This window comes from Leguminivora glycinivorella, chromosome Z (genome assembly GCF_023078275.1).
Source record: "Leguminivora glycinivorella isolate SPB_JAAS2020 chromosome Z, LegGlyc_1.1, whole genome shotgun sequence".
Classification (NCBI taxonomy): Eukaryota; Metazoa; Arthropoda; class Insecta; order Lepidoptera; family Tortricidae; genus Leguminivora; species Leguminivora glycinivorella.
In genome coordinates, this window is record NC_062998.1 from 14,069,266 (window position 1) to 14,086,779 (window position 17,514).

General features: G+C 37.6%; 2 protein-coding genes across 3 annotated transcripts; both read left to right on the forward strand.

Moving 5' to 3' along the window:
- The first annotated feature begins 1,676 nt into the window (after positions 1 to 1,676).
- Positions 1,677 to 15,353, forward strand: LOC125240928 (arginase, hepatic). 2 transcript variants are annotated; one of them, XM_048149131.1, is made up of 7 exons: positions 1,677 to 1,856; positions 2,617 to 2,768; positions 3,611 to 3,811; positions 5,166 to 5,352; positions 7,693 to 7,803; positions 8,778 to 8,905; positions 14,234 to 15,353. In XM_048149131.1, the coding sequence occupies exons 2-7, from the start codon at positions 2,633 to 2,635 to the stop codon at positions 14,470 to 14,472; spliced, it is 1,002 nt and encodes a 333-aa protein (XP_048005088.1). In that variant the 5' UTR covers positions 1,677 to 1,856; positions 2,617 to 2,632; the 3' UTR covers positions 14,473 to 15,353. The 2 variants fall into 2 exon arrangements, with proteins under 2 accessions (XP_048005088.1, XP_048005087.1); XM_048149130.1 differs by lacking the exon at positions 1,677 to 1,856 and having other exon boundaries at positions 2,524 to 2,768.
- Positions 15,354 to 15,898: 545 nt separating this feature from the next.
- Positions 15,899 to 16,570, forward strand: LOC125240931. Its single transcript, XM_048149135.1, has 2 exons — positions 15,899 to 16,063; positions 16,162 to 16,570. Exons 1-2 carry the CDS (start codon positions 16,049 to 16,051, stop codon positions 16,531 to 16,533), a joined length of 387 nt encoding a protein of 128 aa, XP_048005092.1. The 5' UTR covers positions 15,899 to 16,048; the 3' UTR covers positions 16,534 to 16,570.
- The last annotated feature ends 944 nt before the right edge of the window (positions 16,571 to 17,514 follow it).

The window sequence follows — 17,514 nt, forward strand, 5'->3', positions numbered from 1 at the left end:
ATTTGTTAAAGATAAATATTGTTTGCATTTGTAATATAATGTGGGCTAATTACCATGGCCAATTAAATTGCTCGAGTGATTTCATAAAATAAGTCTAAATTTATCAACGCGCCATCAATTTACCTCAGTTTAACCAGTAATAATATTATTGACTACTCGGTGTTTGCGTGTTATGTATATTGATTGGTGAAGTTTTAGTGCTCTGGTGCATATACTATACTGAAATAATAAAAATAATGCCTAGAAAACCAATAAAGTTTTTAAAATATGGATTAAGACGGTAATATTCCATGTAAAAAACAGTCGCCAAACGGTCAACAAACGGTCGCAAAATGGTCGCAGCGTACACGCGTGACCGAAAGCAGAATGGCTTCTTGTATTCATTTTTTTCAGGTATCCTCAAACTTTATAAACAATTAAATATGCCGTCGTACTCAGTTGCCCTCACTAAAGAAGATTAAAAAAAAATTGTAACGTGCGTACCGAGCTGCTGGGTTGTAAAGGATCGGGGATCATATTATCTTCTATAGAGCAACTAGTATTGTGCGGCATTTCACAATTGACACTTGTTGAAGTAGTCTTCATTAATATTACTATCAACATTCATTTCAGCGATCTGTACTTCTTTTGTCAAGATTTTTGTATAGATAAGTGTCTACAAATTTGTAATGTTAAAGAGACATAAATAAAACGTAGTAGAGTAAATAATGTGTTTTTTTTTGTAACCCAAACAAAATACTTGTAGATACGAGTGCGGAAAAGAGGAAAATCGATACGAGTAGCAATAAATTAATACACGAACGAAGGGAGTGTTTTAAATCGACACGAGTTGTGAATGTCCTTTTCGCACGTGTATCGTACGACGATTTTCAGTACCTAAATCTAAGCTAAGAGTTTCGACCAGACAAGAAATGAATCATTGCTTGATTTGCTCGCAGGGCTAGCAATTCTCTCCGCAGAATTAAAAATAATCACAGGCGTCGAGCGGAGCTGTGTCAAGAACAACACGGTGGTCATTTTGAACACTTGTTAAATTATGTTTAAAATTTTTTTTTTTATGTTTTAGTTGGTCAGGTACGCAGTTGCTTTTATTGTTTTTTATTTATTAATTAAATTGTACGGTTTAAAAACTAATCGTTTATCGTTTTACTTGTTCAACATTGAACTTGTACAAGAAGTAGCTTGCAAATAAAAGTTTAGGTAAGTAATGCACTTTATGGTAATCACCTATAAATTATTTTCGTCGTTATCAGTGCAGCACTAATAAGAGTGATAAGATTACAAGTACATAGAAGTATTTATTGACATAAGATCCGTCAAATTTCCCGCCATACTGATGACACTTGACGTATCGTAGTTAAACTTTATTTATACTGTAGGGTGACCATGTATTCAGTGGTTATTTGTTTTAATTATGTTTTCACTTTTAATTAATTAAACAGTGAAGAAATAACGCGAGACCTCGCCGAATAAGTTTAATTTGGGCTAAACTTTAATATTTTTCCACTCCTGTTCACGGAATAAAAATCATCGTGTATAAAGTCTAAAACAGCTTACTGAGCTTACCTACGTCGGAAACGTCAAAATAAAAAATATGATGCCATAATTATCAGGTAAAGGTATAACTGTCAAAAGGTTTTACCCAGAGTTGAGAAGTGGCAGACTGGGTGGCAGTTACGATTAATGCACTGTGACTAAATAATTCACTTAGTAATCCTCTGTATCCGTTCTCTTTGCCAATACATACTTGTTAGAGTTTAGTATCGCAAGACTTCATAACGCGCACGTTTTAGCCGCGAGCGCGACTAACTCCTCGGACAAGGCTCGCAATTGCTAATAATTTTACAAACACACAGGTACGAGTAAGTGTATACCAGGCAGCACCTAATCTCATTTTTTTATTTGTAAATTAAAATTAATTAATTTCATGGTTTTTTTTATTTATTTTGGATACAAGAGTAAAGTAATTTAATTTAGTTGAAAGTATTGGAAATTTACTTATTGTAGGTTTTGTGTAAATAGTTTATGCTTTGAGTTTTGTAAAATGATGTGTGGAAGCGCTGGTAGCCTAGCGGTAAGTACGTGCGACTTTCGTTCCGGAGGTCGCGGGTTCGAACTCCGGCTCGCACCAATGAGTTTTTCGGAATTTATGTGCGAAATGTAATTTGATATTTGCCAGTCGCTTTTCGGTGAAGGAAAGCATCGTGAGGAAACCGGACTAATTTCAATAAGGTCTAGTTTACCCTTCGGGTTGGAAGGTCAGATGGCAGTCGCTTTCGTAAAAACTAGTGCCTACGCCAAATCTTGGGATTTATTGTCAAAGCTGACCCCAGGCTCCCATGAGCCGTGGCAAAATGCCGGGATAACGCAAGGAGGATGATGATGAGTTATGTAACAAATAATATAAACACCATTGAATTATCACTACCTATTTATTTATAAAACACATCGTTACATTAACGTTACATCATTAAATTATTTAAACAAAATATGTTCAACTTTGCCCTCTCGTGAGATAACGTCTAGTCGATATTCTCTCGTCAGTTGACATGTCCCACCAGAGGCTAGTGTCGCGTTGGATTATTTTAAGAAAGTAACCGTGATGAATTTGATTAGAGTTTTGGTCCGCAATATGAGCCAGATGAAGCCTGTAAAGAAGGTGGGCGTCATCGGGGTTCCCTTCGAGAAGGGCCAGAAGAAGTATGGCGTGAGCGTTGCCCCAGCGGCAATGAGATACGCTGGTTTGCTTGACAAACTTAAAGAAATCGGTATGTATACTTGTATACTTCCTCCTTATTAGTGCTTAGTGAATAAAATCGGTTGAATTTCGTTTCCATTTGCAAAATAAATTGTTAAAACTTTTGAGCACGGGGGCTTGAAAGTTCGATCGCAAAGCGCTGCCAAGCTTTTAGCGTTTTATCAAACAAGTTACAAATGTTAGAGAAGTTAGACCAATGTATGGCGAAACATGCTCTAAAGCCGAACTCAGCTTTTGCTTTTGTTACTATGTGTATTTAACTAGAATACAGGAATTGAAATAGTAAATAGGAACTAACTTTGCATTGTAAACTTATTACTTTGCATTAATTACTAAATTATTTATTTAAGACTTATAGAATACCTATACAGGATTATATTATAAGGTATAGAAGATACAAAAACGGACTTATTGATTACGGCGAAATAAAAGGTGTATATTATTCAAAATTGGTAATAATTAGCCAAAAAAAACTAAACAATCCGACACAGATTATTTCATTGTTATTCAGATTCTGAAATTTCGTTACGATTGATTAAGTTCTGAAGGAGGAAACAGTCGAGAGTGGAACTCTATCTTAAAGATTTTTTTCGCAATATCTTTTAACTGAGTTGTTCTGAATTTACATTTTTTTTTATAAAATTAGTTAATGACACTAGTATAATTAACTGAAATTCATTCTAGCATTATTAGCATAGCTGAACATTTTAGCATTTTCGCTCCTATAGCGTCTTAAATGATACGATAAATTACCTTTCTCTATGGGACTTGAGGTCCCTGTGCGTAAAGATCATTTAATTGTTAATAATTGACAATATAGGACATTCAATACACAATATTTATTATCCCCAGATGGTCTGGATGTCAAAGACTACGGTGACGTAGACACCCACCCGTGCCAAGAAACGCGCCAAACAGTGCCCAGTGTAGAAAACATGTCCGACCTCGCGTTGGTGTCGGTATGCAACAAGCGGCTCTCTGAGAAGGTCTCGCAGGTGCTTCGGGATGGGAGGATAGCGGTCACGATTGGTGGCGATCATTCCATTGGAGTCGGTAAGTTTTACCCAACGACGATATATACCGGGACTGACAAAGCCCATACAAAAAAGTGTACACCTGAAATGTATGACTTTTAGGGATAAAACTAGATGGCGCTGTTTCGCAGCCTGCCGGCGTATTAGGCTTCTAATTTTATCACTTATCCACGTTGATAAGACATCTGTCACTCTCACACTGACATACTTGCCAGCCGGCGTACCATGCTTCCAATTTTATCACTAATCCACGTGGATAAGACATCTGTCACTCTCACACTGACATACTTGCTAAAGCGTGACAGACGTCTTATCCACGTGGATAAGTGATAAAATTAGAAGCATGATACGCCGGCAGAACGTGTCAAATGCTTTATCCATGTAGATAAATGATAAAAAACCGGCCAAGAGCGTGTCGGGCCACGCTCAGTGTAGGGTTCCGTAGTTTTCCGTATTTTTCTCAAAAACTACTGAACCTATCAAGTTCAAAACAATTTTCCTAGAAAGTATTTATAAAGTTCTACTTTTGTGATTTTTTTCATATTTTTTAAACATATGGTTCAAAAGTTAGAGGGGGGGGACGCACTTTTTTTTCCTTTAGGAGCGATTATTTCCGAAAATATTAATATTATCAAAAAACAATCTTAGTAAACCCTTATTCATTTTTTAATACCTATCCAACAATATATCACACGTTGTGGTTGGATTGAAAAAAAATATCAGCCCCCACTTTACATGTAGGGGGGGTACCCTAATAAAACATTTTTTTCCATTTTTTATTTTTGCACTTTGTTGGTGTGATTGATATACATATTGGTACCAAATTTCGGCTTTCTAGTACTTACGGTTACTGAGATTATCCGCGGACGGACGGACGGACGGACGGACGGACGGACGGACGGACAGACAGACATGGCGAAACTATAAGGGTTCCTAGTTGACTACGGAACCCTAAAAATGGAAGCATGATGAAGCCGGGCTGGAAGTGGCAAAAATGATATTTTCCCCAAATTTTTTAAGTACATGTTTTTATTTTTTATAAGAACAAATCACATTTTTCTTTATTTTAATATCATGCCATGATATCACGTCAATACCTACATATTTTGAAAAAAAAAAGAAATTTGTAGGTATTATCAATGTAAGTAGGTAGTTATGATAGTATTTAATAGGTGGCGCTAAAAAAATGAGGTACGATTTTAAGTATGAAGATTGTCAATCCTTAAAAAAAACATCATTTTACCACTCCATTTATAAGGTGGAATAATCGAATTAGTTTATTCTTATTTGCGACTTATGGGTCTCATGGCACCCGCGACCATACTTATTTCTTTAATTCCCATACATCATCTAATCTACTAATGTTTTTGCAGGTACGGTGGATGGCCACTACAATGTAAACGAGGATATGATTCTAATATGGGTGGACGCGCATGCCGACCTGAACACCAACAAGACGTCAGGCTCAGGGTCCGTCCATGGCATGCCAGTAGCTCTCCTGGTCAAGGAACTATCTGACTACTGGCCTTATCTCCCTACGATGGACTGGCAAGTGCCCAAGTAATAATTAAAATCTGACATATTTACCTATACCGACATAATCTCATTAGTCCGTTTTCACATTATCCGATCCGATATCGGAAGTCAGAAGGATTTCAATAGAAAAAATCCAAGATGGCGCCTGTATCGCCGGTATCGGATCGGATAATGTGAAAACGCACTAAAGGTTTATCATTAGCCCTGTTAGGGTCATCTCAGACAGAAGAATTATAAAAAAAATCCTACTCGTTATAGTATTTTGACAACCACAGTTTATCTGTTGCAATAATACGGCAGATTGTTATAAAAGAGAGGAAATACTATGATTCCTACGTAGGGCTGCCATCTCGAATTTCGCCAAATCCGGACCAAGATTTAAAAAACCCGGACATTTGGCGTAAATCCCATTTTTTCCCCGGACGAGTCCGAAAAAATGATTTAAGTATTGACATGAAAAGTGTCCGGGTTTTCCCCGGACACTTCTTGACACCCCGCCCGGACGGCCCCCGGACGGCCTCCAAACTAGGACAAATCCGGGGAAACCCGGACGGATGGCAGCCCTATTCCTACGCTAATGCGGGGCATGAACGATTTGACACTTTTCTACGTAGTCTGCTACTTTTAGTTCCCCTTGCTAAGATCGACTTTTCACCTAAATATAACAGAGCTTGAAGAAGTATTTTTGTATATCTAGTTAAAATTATTTCAAAAAGTGGTTGTAAAAATGAGTGTAACTTTGATTGTACGACGCGGCTAGGTTCGTGTTACATAACTTTTTTACCAATTACAAAAACCCGACTACGGTTTGAAAAAAGTTATACGCTGAGAGAAGTCTTGAATTATTTAAAACAGTAACAGCCATTAAAAGTTGTACGCTTACAGTCTGGCAAACCAAATTTGCCAGTAAACAAGAATAACAAAACTATGTGATACTTTCTGAAATAAATAACCACAAAATTAGAATTTTGAAAAAACCCGAAACACATAGTGGACCGATTTTCATGAAACATGGCTAAGAACACTCCCGACTAATTCCGCTTTAATAAAATACTAAATCTAAATCGATTCATCCGTTCGGTAGCTACGATGACGCACACATAGACAGACAGACACATCAAACTTATAACACCCCGTCGTTTTTGCGTCGGGGGTTAAAAAGCCTGAAACCATTCATAGTAAATAGACACTGTACCTATTTAGACAGAATATACCTACTTACTTACTTACTTAGATATATGTTCTTGGCAACATTTACCTATTGTAGTTGTAGTCTTACAGATAGACTGGTTACCTGAAATTTATGGTTACTAAACTCGAAAGCTTACTGAGAAAACATAGGATAGAGATAATATATAATCCTTTTTTATATTAAAGGAAAAAATGGAAAAATTTACGCTTCCGGCGGGACTTGAACCCGCATCATTTGCAATCCGTGCAAGGCTCTTAACCAATTGAGCTACGGAAGCCACGCCGGACGTCACCCCAAGACGTGTGTACATAAGGAAAGGCATGGAAAGATTTGCGATGTCCGGCGTGGCTTCCGTAGCTCAATTGGTTAAGAGCCTTGCACGGATTGCAAATGATGCGGGTTCAAGTCCCGCCGGAAGCGTAAATTTTTCCATTTTTTCCTTTAATATAAAAATGTTTAGAATCGTTAGCAAACGTTTCTGCTTGATAAAAATAAATATATAATCCTATCTAATATAATATACCTTCGGTACTCATTTTTAATCTACTCATATCATAACATTAATATCGAGTTAAATAATTAAATAAATATGTATATAAAATAAATTACCTACTGAAATAAAAGTTGCTTTTATATGAGAGACAGAAGCTGAAAAGGCACTTATTATTATGCGCAGTGTAGCGCAAGGCCTAGTTTGCAGAACCAACACAGTGAAATCTCCTCAAACCTTGCCTTAAAATATTCTGCGAAACTTTTTATTTTACCTTACATAATACAAGCTAGAGAAATCAAATCATCATATTCACTTCTGGTTGTTTTAAAAGACCGTGGCCAGGCGTTTATCTGGCATTTAAGAGGCTATAAATGTGCCGTTCTCAAGCAAAAGGTACCACATTGATTACGCATATGCATAAGGCCGCACTTAACTGTTAATTTGTATAGAGATACGAGCAAATTTCATCCTCATGGTAGGCTACAATGTGGTTCCTATTAAATTGATAACGTATCGTAATAAGATAATCTCATGTAATTAATAAGTAAAGGGCATGTAAGCTCTATGTAAGCGTTCTTGATTTCAAGTTTGTGCCTAGCCGTACAAGTATGATTTAAATTTATGCACGATTTTTACAAATATTTTACTCTAAACAAATAAACATTTACTCGTATTCCAGATTTTCAATCAAACGCCTCGGCTACATCGGCCTACGTTCCGTGGACAGCTACGAGAGGTTAGCGATAGAAAAATACAACGTTCCCACATTTGCAATGGAAGATATTGACAAGTAAGTCGGAGCGGTACATAACAGCAGGTACGAGTACATTTAAACACCACAACGTTGACAAATACACTTAGTACATGGCGGTAAGCGGACACTTTGCCTGTAGATATGTCTTAGGTACTTACTTAGGTACATAAGAACCTTTATTGAATTGAATGAAGAAAATTGTAGTCTTTTCTAGGGATTTTTAATTTATTATAATATAATAATACCTAGAACAGAAAACTAATGTTCAATTCAATAGCACTAGATTCCTAGCTCTAAATAACGCTCGTTTTTAAAATCGGCGAAATGCTCGCCGTTTTCCAGTTTTTTAAATTGGCGAAATCGAGAGTTCTAAATTCAAAAATCGGCCTTTTGCTCGTCGGAATCCACAAAAAATGCGGTTCTACTTCCTGCCATAACCGATTGTCATTGTATTGTATTGTGTTCGGGCGATTTTCCGTAACTCGACGGCCACCACGACCAAAATCCGTTGCGGTTGCGTCAACCAGAATTAAAAATTCAGAATTGTATTTTCCAAGTGGTACATTATATCAGGGGCGGCTCACTCCGCCATTCTATCGTCGCGTTAGTACATGCCGGCGGCCGCGAGTAAGCGGCCCATTCAGTGGTGACGACCTTCGCGCGGCGCAATAGAATTCAATGTCGCCTGCTCGCGTGCGGTCCGTTTGTTAATGTAGGTAAGAATTTAGAATGGCGGCATTTTGCGAACATCAAAGGCCTCTGTACTTTTATGCCGCAATATTTCGCTAGATGCCACTTTAATCAACTGTTTCTGCATACCCTCCTTGGGATAGTAGAATAGGTATCCGGGACGGTCTGCTGCATATTTCTTTTGGATACTATGCTATCGTAGGACGGTCAAGAGGCTATATATTCTGTGATTATATGGAAACTTCATTCATTTAAATGAAATACATGAACAATATCTGATTATACATACATATATTATAATAATTTGATTGTTATTCCAGGCACGGAATAGTGAACTCCATACAGCACGTGCTTCAAGTGTTGGACCCGGAGCAGAAGCGGCCCATCCACGTCAGCTTCGACATCGACGCGCTGGACGCGCTCGAAGCGCCCAGCACCGGCACTCCAGGTAACCTCACGACTCCGTCCGTCACAGTATACTTAATAAAAAGTAATTACTATCGTACAGTACAGCCACTCCCGCTCCCCGCTGAAAGTGCCGCCCGCCCGCTCTTGTAGTTACCGCCTGTCAAAAACACGACCAGTCGACCTACCATATCTCACTCCTACAAGCATGACACGCGTTCACCTACAAGAGTTTTGACTGTGTGCGTAGAAACGCAGGACTTTCATATATTTGATCGCCATTGCCCGAGGTGTGACTCCATAAGGGGTGGTTCAGAATTTGGTTTTTAAAAAACGATTTCTTTAACTTAGTCTAAATACACGTTATTCTGACGGCAGTCCAATCCGATCTGGATAGGTTTTAATTTAGGTATTAGTCTATAGGGAAGCTTACTTTCTTATATTGAATTGAGCCGAATGACGTCAATGCAACGCAGCGTTTATGATGGCATAGCCAACCCAATAATCAATTATACTTAACAGTAAATTTTTATACTTCGTGTTGCCAAAAGAGTATTCAACTGGCGATCAGTCACAAAATTACCCAGTAGGGAGAAATGTAAAGATATATTTTACGTTCCCTTGCTACCTAAAGGCAAACTAATTTCATTGAAAATTAAGATAGCATGTGAAATGAAACTAACTCATATTCTTGGCACATGATAGTAGCGGTGACCCGATAGTCGGGTGTCTTATTCGTATGCGTTTTCGCTACATACGCATTTCTCCATGTTACGCTCGTAACGCGTAGCACACCCTGGCATCCTGGTAGAGTGGTTATGCGTTAGCCTCGTCTATCTACCAGAATTTTTTCCTCTTATTTTATCTACTAGCTAGCCTTACACACAAACGAGGAAAAAATATAATTAAACAATGCATATTTTTGTACGGAATCAATCAGTCCAATTTCCCTAGAGAATCAAATCAAATCAATCAAACCTGCTAGCTATTGGGTCCCAGAAACGTACAAAAATAAATCTGACTTTGACACTGCTCTTGAAAGAACTCAAATAAGGTTTACGTTTATTACGGTCTTCCTATGGATTCTTTCGGTCTACGGGAGCAAAACCCGCTTGATAATATTCTTGTCACCGAAATTACGATTGTGTGGACCCAGTCAAATAAGAAAGAGGTTTGTTTCACTTAGAAATGAGACATAAAATAATGACATAATAAACTAGAGAGTCGTAAAAACCTTCATTTGGCATTCTAAAAGTTTTCTCAATAGTCTCATAAAATCTCGTATCTCGTCTGTTAAGTATTTAGGGCATCATTTTACAAATTTTAGCTCTATTGATGTTGATGCCCATCATAAAATGGTAAACATACCAAGTAATTTCGACTATTTTTGGTAGCTATAAAGACTTTTTTGTGCAATCCTTTAGCATAGAGAGGGATTCATGATGTGATTCATGTCGAAGATGAATATGGCATTCTCCTAATAAAACAGTCCTCCATTGTATATGACCATACTTATGTACATTATAATATAATATATGAACTTATACTAAAACTACTTGACTATCTAGTACCAAATTACCTACTGTCTCGTTTTATTTAAATATATAATACTGTACCTACACATAACATATTCTTTGTATGGCGGTTTGGTCGTATGATGATATTTTTAATAAAAAGTAGACATTGTATTACAGTGTTTATTGATGAATTTCGTCAAACCCAAGGTTCAATTATCGAGCCACCACTGAAAAATCACATTTTATCCACCATTTTTGTGGTTCAATTTATTCCTTCATTAATTTTAAATCTTTTCATAAACTTCTCGTGAAAACAAAGCCCCGTTATTTTCATTTCCATTAAAATGGCAGCCAATTTATATTTTAAGATTATTTTTGCCCCGACTCGTTTCTGTAAAGACTCATATAATCAAAGTCGATTAATTTAATTATTGTGCCCTGCGGCGTCGTAAAATGTTTTTACAAATTCTACAACACCCGGGCCTCTAGAACTCAAATAGGTAATCCGGGCCTGCGAAATTATGGGATTCAACACAAATAATGTAGTACTTATTCCATACGTAGGGTTCATTCCTAGACTGGAATTTTGCATGTAAAGGAAGATACTGACGTTAGCGAATACGAGTATAGTATTAACACTGACACTTGAAAAATAAAAAGAGATAGAAAATAATTAACCTAGGACCTAGATAACTACAGAATAAGTTAATTAAGTCTTGAACTTTGTATACCTTCTCTAATGTTCTTTCCTAAATATTTCATCTATTCCGCAACTAGTAAGTAATCCTATAGTTAGCAAACGTGTATTATTCCTGGGCGCTGGATTATGCTTACATATTTGATAGGTTAAGTGAGTGCATGCGTAATTAAAGTGATAAAAGCCGTACAGGGGATCATAGGCGCAACGAATACATATACCTAACGTAATTTTTAATACCCGACGCCAAAAGAGTGTTGTTACCCGCTATGGTTATTTTATTTGTTGGTACTCGTAATTCTAGCAGTCGTTATGTTCTCATAATTGCAGGTAACCCAAGCCGATTTAAATCTAAAATAGGTAATTACTTGATATCTTTCTAAGCTTGCTCCTCCATCTAAGACTGCATCGACAGAATCGGCACTGATTGTGGTCAAATATTACTTAATTAACCTTTTTCCAATAAATCATAAGTAAATGACATGCAGAACTTTCAATTTCCCACCAACTTAAGCACCTACCAGTAAATCCGACGGATTAAACGCACTTATTTATGATAGCAATAAGCGTAATAGTATGCACTTACTCAAAATACGTAGTATTGGAACTTGGAACCCATTGTTTTGCGTGACGGAATCGATTCAGAATAACTCAATTATTGTATATGTCAGCCCACAAAGGCTCACATTTTCACCAAATTGTCGCTAGTCCCCAAGCACCAGCTCAAATTACACTTACAGCTCCACATTATTATTCCGGCAAATTCAGTCAAAAAATAAATGTAACTTCGTTGTAAATTTTGAACGGTTACAGAATCAATTTTCCAGGTCATAAGTGAGGGACAAATAAACCTTTTCACGTAAGTACAGTCAGGGGTTACAAGTATCTATAAAATTGTGTTATACACGGTGTAACACGGCACATTTTAACCACGCATGTCTGAGGCCAAATAAGCATGAGCTTAAGTAAATTCCACCCAAAAATATTCGTTTTGTGATCTTGGTAAAACTGGCACTCATAAATTAACGTTTAATTTGCTTTTTGCGTGTCACTTTTTGGATTCTATAAATAAGGATTTAGACTACTCCCTATATCTAATGGTATTATCATCATCGTTGTCATAAAATAGTACATTACGATACAAGTGCGTAAAAAAGGAAGTTCGAAACGAGTGGCGATAAATTAAAACATGACCGAAGGGAGTGTTTTAAATCGACACGAGTTACGAATTTCCTTTTCGCACGTGTATCGTACGACGTTTTTCAGTCGAAATTCGTAACTCGTGTCGATTTAAAACACTCCCTTCGGTCGTGTTTTAATTTATCGCCACTCGTTTCGTACTTCCTCTTTTTCGCACTTGTATCGAAATGTACTATTTTAATGAAGTAAAAAAATAAGATGTTTCTCTACGAGAGGATAGGATGTTTCTCTACTTCTGAATCTAAGCGAATTCCACAAACGTTTACATGTCAGTAAAGAAAAGTTAAAAGCTTTCAGTGTGCTCGAGCTACCCCGTGTATAGTTTCCGCGGTGTCCGCCTCTAGCAGTAAAGCGTGTTCTGTGGTGTTGAACACTTTGACCGCTTCGTTATGTTCGTTGCCGAGTTGCCGACAGTACATCATTTAGGGGCCGGACACCGCAGCTAGTGGAATTACAAGGGCCTCGGACGTTCTATGTTTCTTTGTACCTACGCTGATCCGACAGAATCTTTTAGTTAGCCGTGTGTGTGTGGATTGAGTGAGCACCTTCCGAAAATAAAAAAAAATATGCTGATCATTTAGTAAAACTTCTAAAACAATTGTAAAACGAATCTCTGAATTTGTAAAAAGATAAATCAAAAGATACAGCCATTAACATGTGCTCACTCAGTTCTCACAAACTACCAACGAAAACAGTGAATATATTCATTTAACATATAATATTTATATACTAACATTTAGTAAAAAATAGGCCAACCTACCTCTATAAATATTAGATCACCTAGTGACGTATTTAATTTTTTACAAATAGTTTCATTATGCTCACTCAATCCTCACACTTTTGAAAAGCCGAATTTTGATGTAAAACATAAGATTTAGAGACAATGTGTATAGTTTAGTAAAAGTGAAATGGGAATTTGTAAAATACAAAACGAACCACTAACGTGTCAGGTTTTTTTATAATAAATTTTTGTAAGTGCTCACTCAGTCCACACGTTTTGAGAAAGTTAAAAATGTAAATATCTTACGATTTGTAGCACCTAAGATACTCGAAAGTACTTCAACATTTAGTAAAAATTTTTACTAAATATCCACCATCTAATATTTTATATTCGTTGTCTGGTTTTAAAGATATTCAGACATAACTTTTCTCATACAAATGTATCAAGTAGGGTGACCACACTATGTCGGCTCCTGATTTTCCCCACCTACCCATTGTCATATTGAGATTGGGGAGTTTCGTTCAATTTTGATAATAGTTTATATTAAACTAATACCATATTAATTCTCCATCTGCAAACTGTTTTTAGGTTATGTTCTTGGCCTAGTGATGATGTGTATTGTGTAATTTTTATCGACGTCAGGATAATTAAGGAATTTATAGAGGTAGGTTGGCTTATTTTTTACTAAATGTTAGTATATAAATATTATATGTTAAATGAATATATTCACTGTTTTCGTTGGTAGTTTGTGAGAACTGAGTGAGCACATGTTAATGGCTGTATCTTTTGATTTATCTTTTTACAAATTCAGAGATTCGTTTTACAATTGTTTTAGAACTTTTACTAAATGATCAGCATATTTTTCTTTATTTTCGGAAGGTGCTCACTCAATCCACACACACACTAGTTAGCCTGCCAATCGATTAGTTTGTTTAGTGCGTAAACGAAACCTAAACGCTAAGTACGTATAGTTTTTTTATGAACTTTTTATAAACAGACCTATGATTTTACTAAGTAAGGGGGAGGGAGGGGATATTTGGACAGGATTTTTTCCTTGTTTCACACTACTAGCTTGTGTTCCATGTGTATCCACTGAACGCCATACACATAATGCAAAAATTGTAAACATGAAAAAAGAACGATTAGTTGAAATTGTCCCCCAGCTCAGTCGGAATGCAATGTACCTTATTCAATATTTTACGACCTACCTACCTACATGTCAAAAATAATTTTCAGTGCGCGGCGGCCTGACGCTCCGGGAGGGCATCACACTGATGGAGCTGATCCACGCAACGGGTCGGCTGCGCGCCGTGGACCTCGTGGAGATCAACCCGGCGCTCGGCAGCGGCGCCGACCGCGACCGCACGCTCGAGGCTGGCGTCGCCGTGCTGCGCGCCGCGCTCGGCTTCTCCAGGCGCGGCACCGCGCCGAGGGGCAAGCTCGACCTGCCCATACAAACCCCGCCTCACAACTAAACACCACCCCTCAAATGCGAGAAGATTTACGAAAAATATTTTTTCCAATGTAGGCAAATTTTATTTCCTACTCAGAATCAGAGTCCTTTCGATCTAGGACAAAAATAAGAGAAAAAGTCCCAAAATGTGTTGCATTGTTTCCACTTTGTAACCGCTGTACAAAGTGTTTGAAATATGGTAACAAAGTAGAAAATTTTATTATTCTGAGTAGGCAAAACATTAAATTTGCCTATTTTAGAAAAGAAAGTTTTGTATCTTTTCTCGCGAAAATGTATAAATATGAACAATTGAACATGCCAACCCAGTGAACCCACCTATACAGCATGAACCTTTTGAGGCCAAGGACCACCAAAAAGGTCGTCGTCTGTCGACCACTAAGGATCACTTGCACCAACGAAATGTATATGGAATTTGACAGATGACAGCCCACTAACCCTGATGAGTTAAGTGATTGCTGCAAGTGCTGCAAGTTATATGGCGGACGTTGTCAAAGCTACTTTGCTGCTGTCAGTCAAGTTTTATATTAAAGAATAGATTTATATTAATTTACTCGGAAGCTGCGCACATAAGTACGGTACTCTTGTTGTCTTCAAATGATGCCTAATCACTTAGGATAGTTAGGTAGGTAGATTATGCACATTGCACAAGTTTTTTCTATGATATTATTAATATTATGTACCTATGATATTATTATTATATGTATTAAATACTTAGTAATAAGTTATTCCAAATTTGGAATAGGGAAATCTGTTGATTGTTATCGAATTAAAGTATTTATGGAATAATTGAATAATTTATTATGTAAATTCAAATACGTCTGCCCGATACAGTCGACATCAAAGGGACAGCGGCGTTCTACGAATATAGTATTTAACATGGTGTTTCGATATATTTTCAATTTTCAACAACAGAATCAACTCTAAATATACGAGTATGTATTCTATTCCCTTTTTTTTTACAGTTGTGTCAATAATCCCACACAATAACTGATAGTAGATTTTAAATCAGGAAAGATATTTCCTACAAAATCGAATATTGACAAAATTAAACGACTGTGGTACATCATTGGCAATCATTGGTTTGTCGCATTCGATCCGTGAATGACTTTAAAAATGAATATCTACCATTCCTATTTCACATTGATTAGTGTTTACTGCAGATGTTTGCTATAAACAGGCGCCATTGTGAAGGCCAGAAGTTAAGTAGGTAACGTTACCTATATATTACCTATTATCTAATTCCATACAAATACATCGAATCTCTATCTGCAGGCCTAGCACATGATGGCCGCGGGAGTATGTCGCCGCGAGATAGACTACCTGTCCTTATGTCATTAATACAATTAGACAAAGACGTGTCATCTATCTCGCGGCGACATACTCCCGCGGCCATCATGTGCTAGGCCTACTGAAATTAGCGTAACGACTCAAATAGCAGTGGGTAATATAATTTCCTTGATTGAATAGAAGGTACCTACTGTAGCGACTTATCGCTTTCCAATTATATTACGCAAACATATGCTTTGTTCACGCTCCTTCCTACCCCGCTGTGTATTAATGTTGTGATCAACTCAACTATGTTCGTCATTCTGGTAAGTATGTCAATTAGAATATGTAAATACCTATACTGAAATACCTCGCACATGCCAATACCAACTGAATTTAACCACCTGTCTAATCATTTCCTCAGGTACTTTCTTTGATAATCTGTACGAATGCCTTGGAAACACGGAATAATACTGAATCAGAAATTCAAAGAATATTTCAAAGCTACCTCGAGAAAATACCTGACATTGAATCCAAATACGTCCTTAACGAAGCATTGTCTAAATCAATATCAAAATTTTTCAAAGAGAAAATAAGCGTGTTGCCTTTGTTCAAAATGTCGGTGAAGATAGATCGAACACCTATAAAGATACCATGGACTGTGGAGCAAGGAGCAGTGAACACGAACAATGTTGGGGATTCTCACAACAACGCTAAAATCGAGTACAAATACGTACGTCGACCAGCCCGTTCACCTGCCACTGGAAAGTTGTTGTCTCTCCCGAAAATCCAATAAAATTATGTCAAAATATAACAATAACTATTTTATCGTAGGTATCTTTTTTTTAGGTATCTTATAAGTCTTATAACTATGCTACCTATTGTTCCCTTCTTCTTCTTCTTACATTGACAGGAATGATATGTCCAAGTGCTTAAACTCATAAAGCGCACACCCCTAATAATAAAACACTTGAACCCCGTCATTCCCTCAACCCCGGACCGAAAATATAAAAACTATACAGAAAATGCTCGAGTTGAGTACCTTAAGAAAACAGCCAATCCAGGCTTAACGTTTTCAATTAGGTCTTGCTGAAAACTAAATTTAACTTGTGAAAACGCTACTTAATGGTTCTTATTTCAGTATAATACTGGTTGTAGGTTGTAGGTAAGTACATACATACATATTTGGAAACATGTTAGCAACAGCGATGCGCTGCCTAGACGTCAAAAAAGCTAGTGGCCCTGACGGTATTCCAGCTATCGTGCTCAAAACATGTGCCCCAGAGTTGTCACCTGTTTTGACGCGCCTGTTTAGGCTTTCTCTCAATACGGGTTTTGTTCCCGAGACGTGGAAGCTTGCCAATGTGCAACCAGTCCCTAAGAAAGGGAGTCGTGCCGACCCATCGAATTATAGGCCCATCGCAATCACCTCCATACTCTGTAAGATTATGGAGCGTGTATTGAACACCAAGCTTCTGGCGTATCTCGAAGGTAACGATCTCCTCAGTGACCAGCAGTACGGGTTTCGTCGTAACCGCTCCACCGGGGACCTTCTGATTTACGCCACCCACCTTTGGGGTGAAGCCATCGAAAGGCATGGAGAGGCTTTGGCTGTGTCCCTCGACATTTCCAAGGCCTTCGATAGGGTTTGGCATGACAGCCTTATTGCCAAGCTTTCCGCATACGGGCTCCCTCCTGGCCTGCGCGCTTGGATCACTGATTTTCTGAGGAACCGATCCATTCGAGTAGTCGTTGACGGCTGCTCGTCCGATCTTAT

Excerpts from the sequence above, each read along its gene's own strand:
- LOC125240928 (XM_048149130.1), top strand. The coding sequence starts at position 2,603 with ATGAATTTGATTAGAGTTTTGGTCCGCAATATGAGCCAGATGAAGCCT. Across the intron at positions 3,812-5,165 it reads CGATCATTCCATTGGAGTCG|GTACGGTGGATGGCCACTAC; the intron begins GTAAGTTTTACC and ends ATGTTTTTGCAG. Across the intron at positions 7,804-8,777 it reads GCAATGGAAGATATTGACAA|GCACGGAATAGTGAACTCCA; the intron begins GTAAGTCGGAGC and ends TTGTTATTCCAG.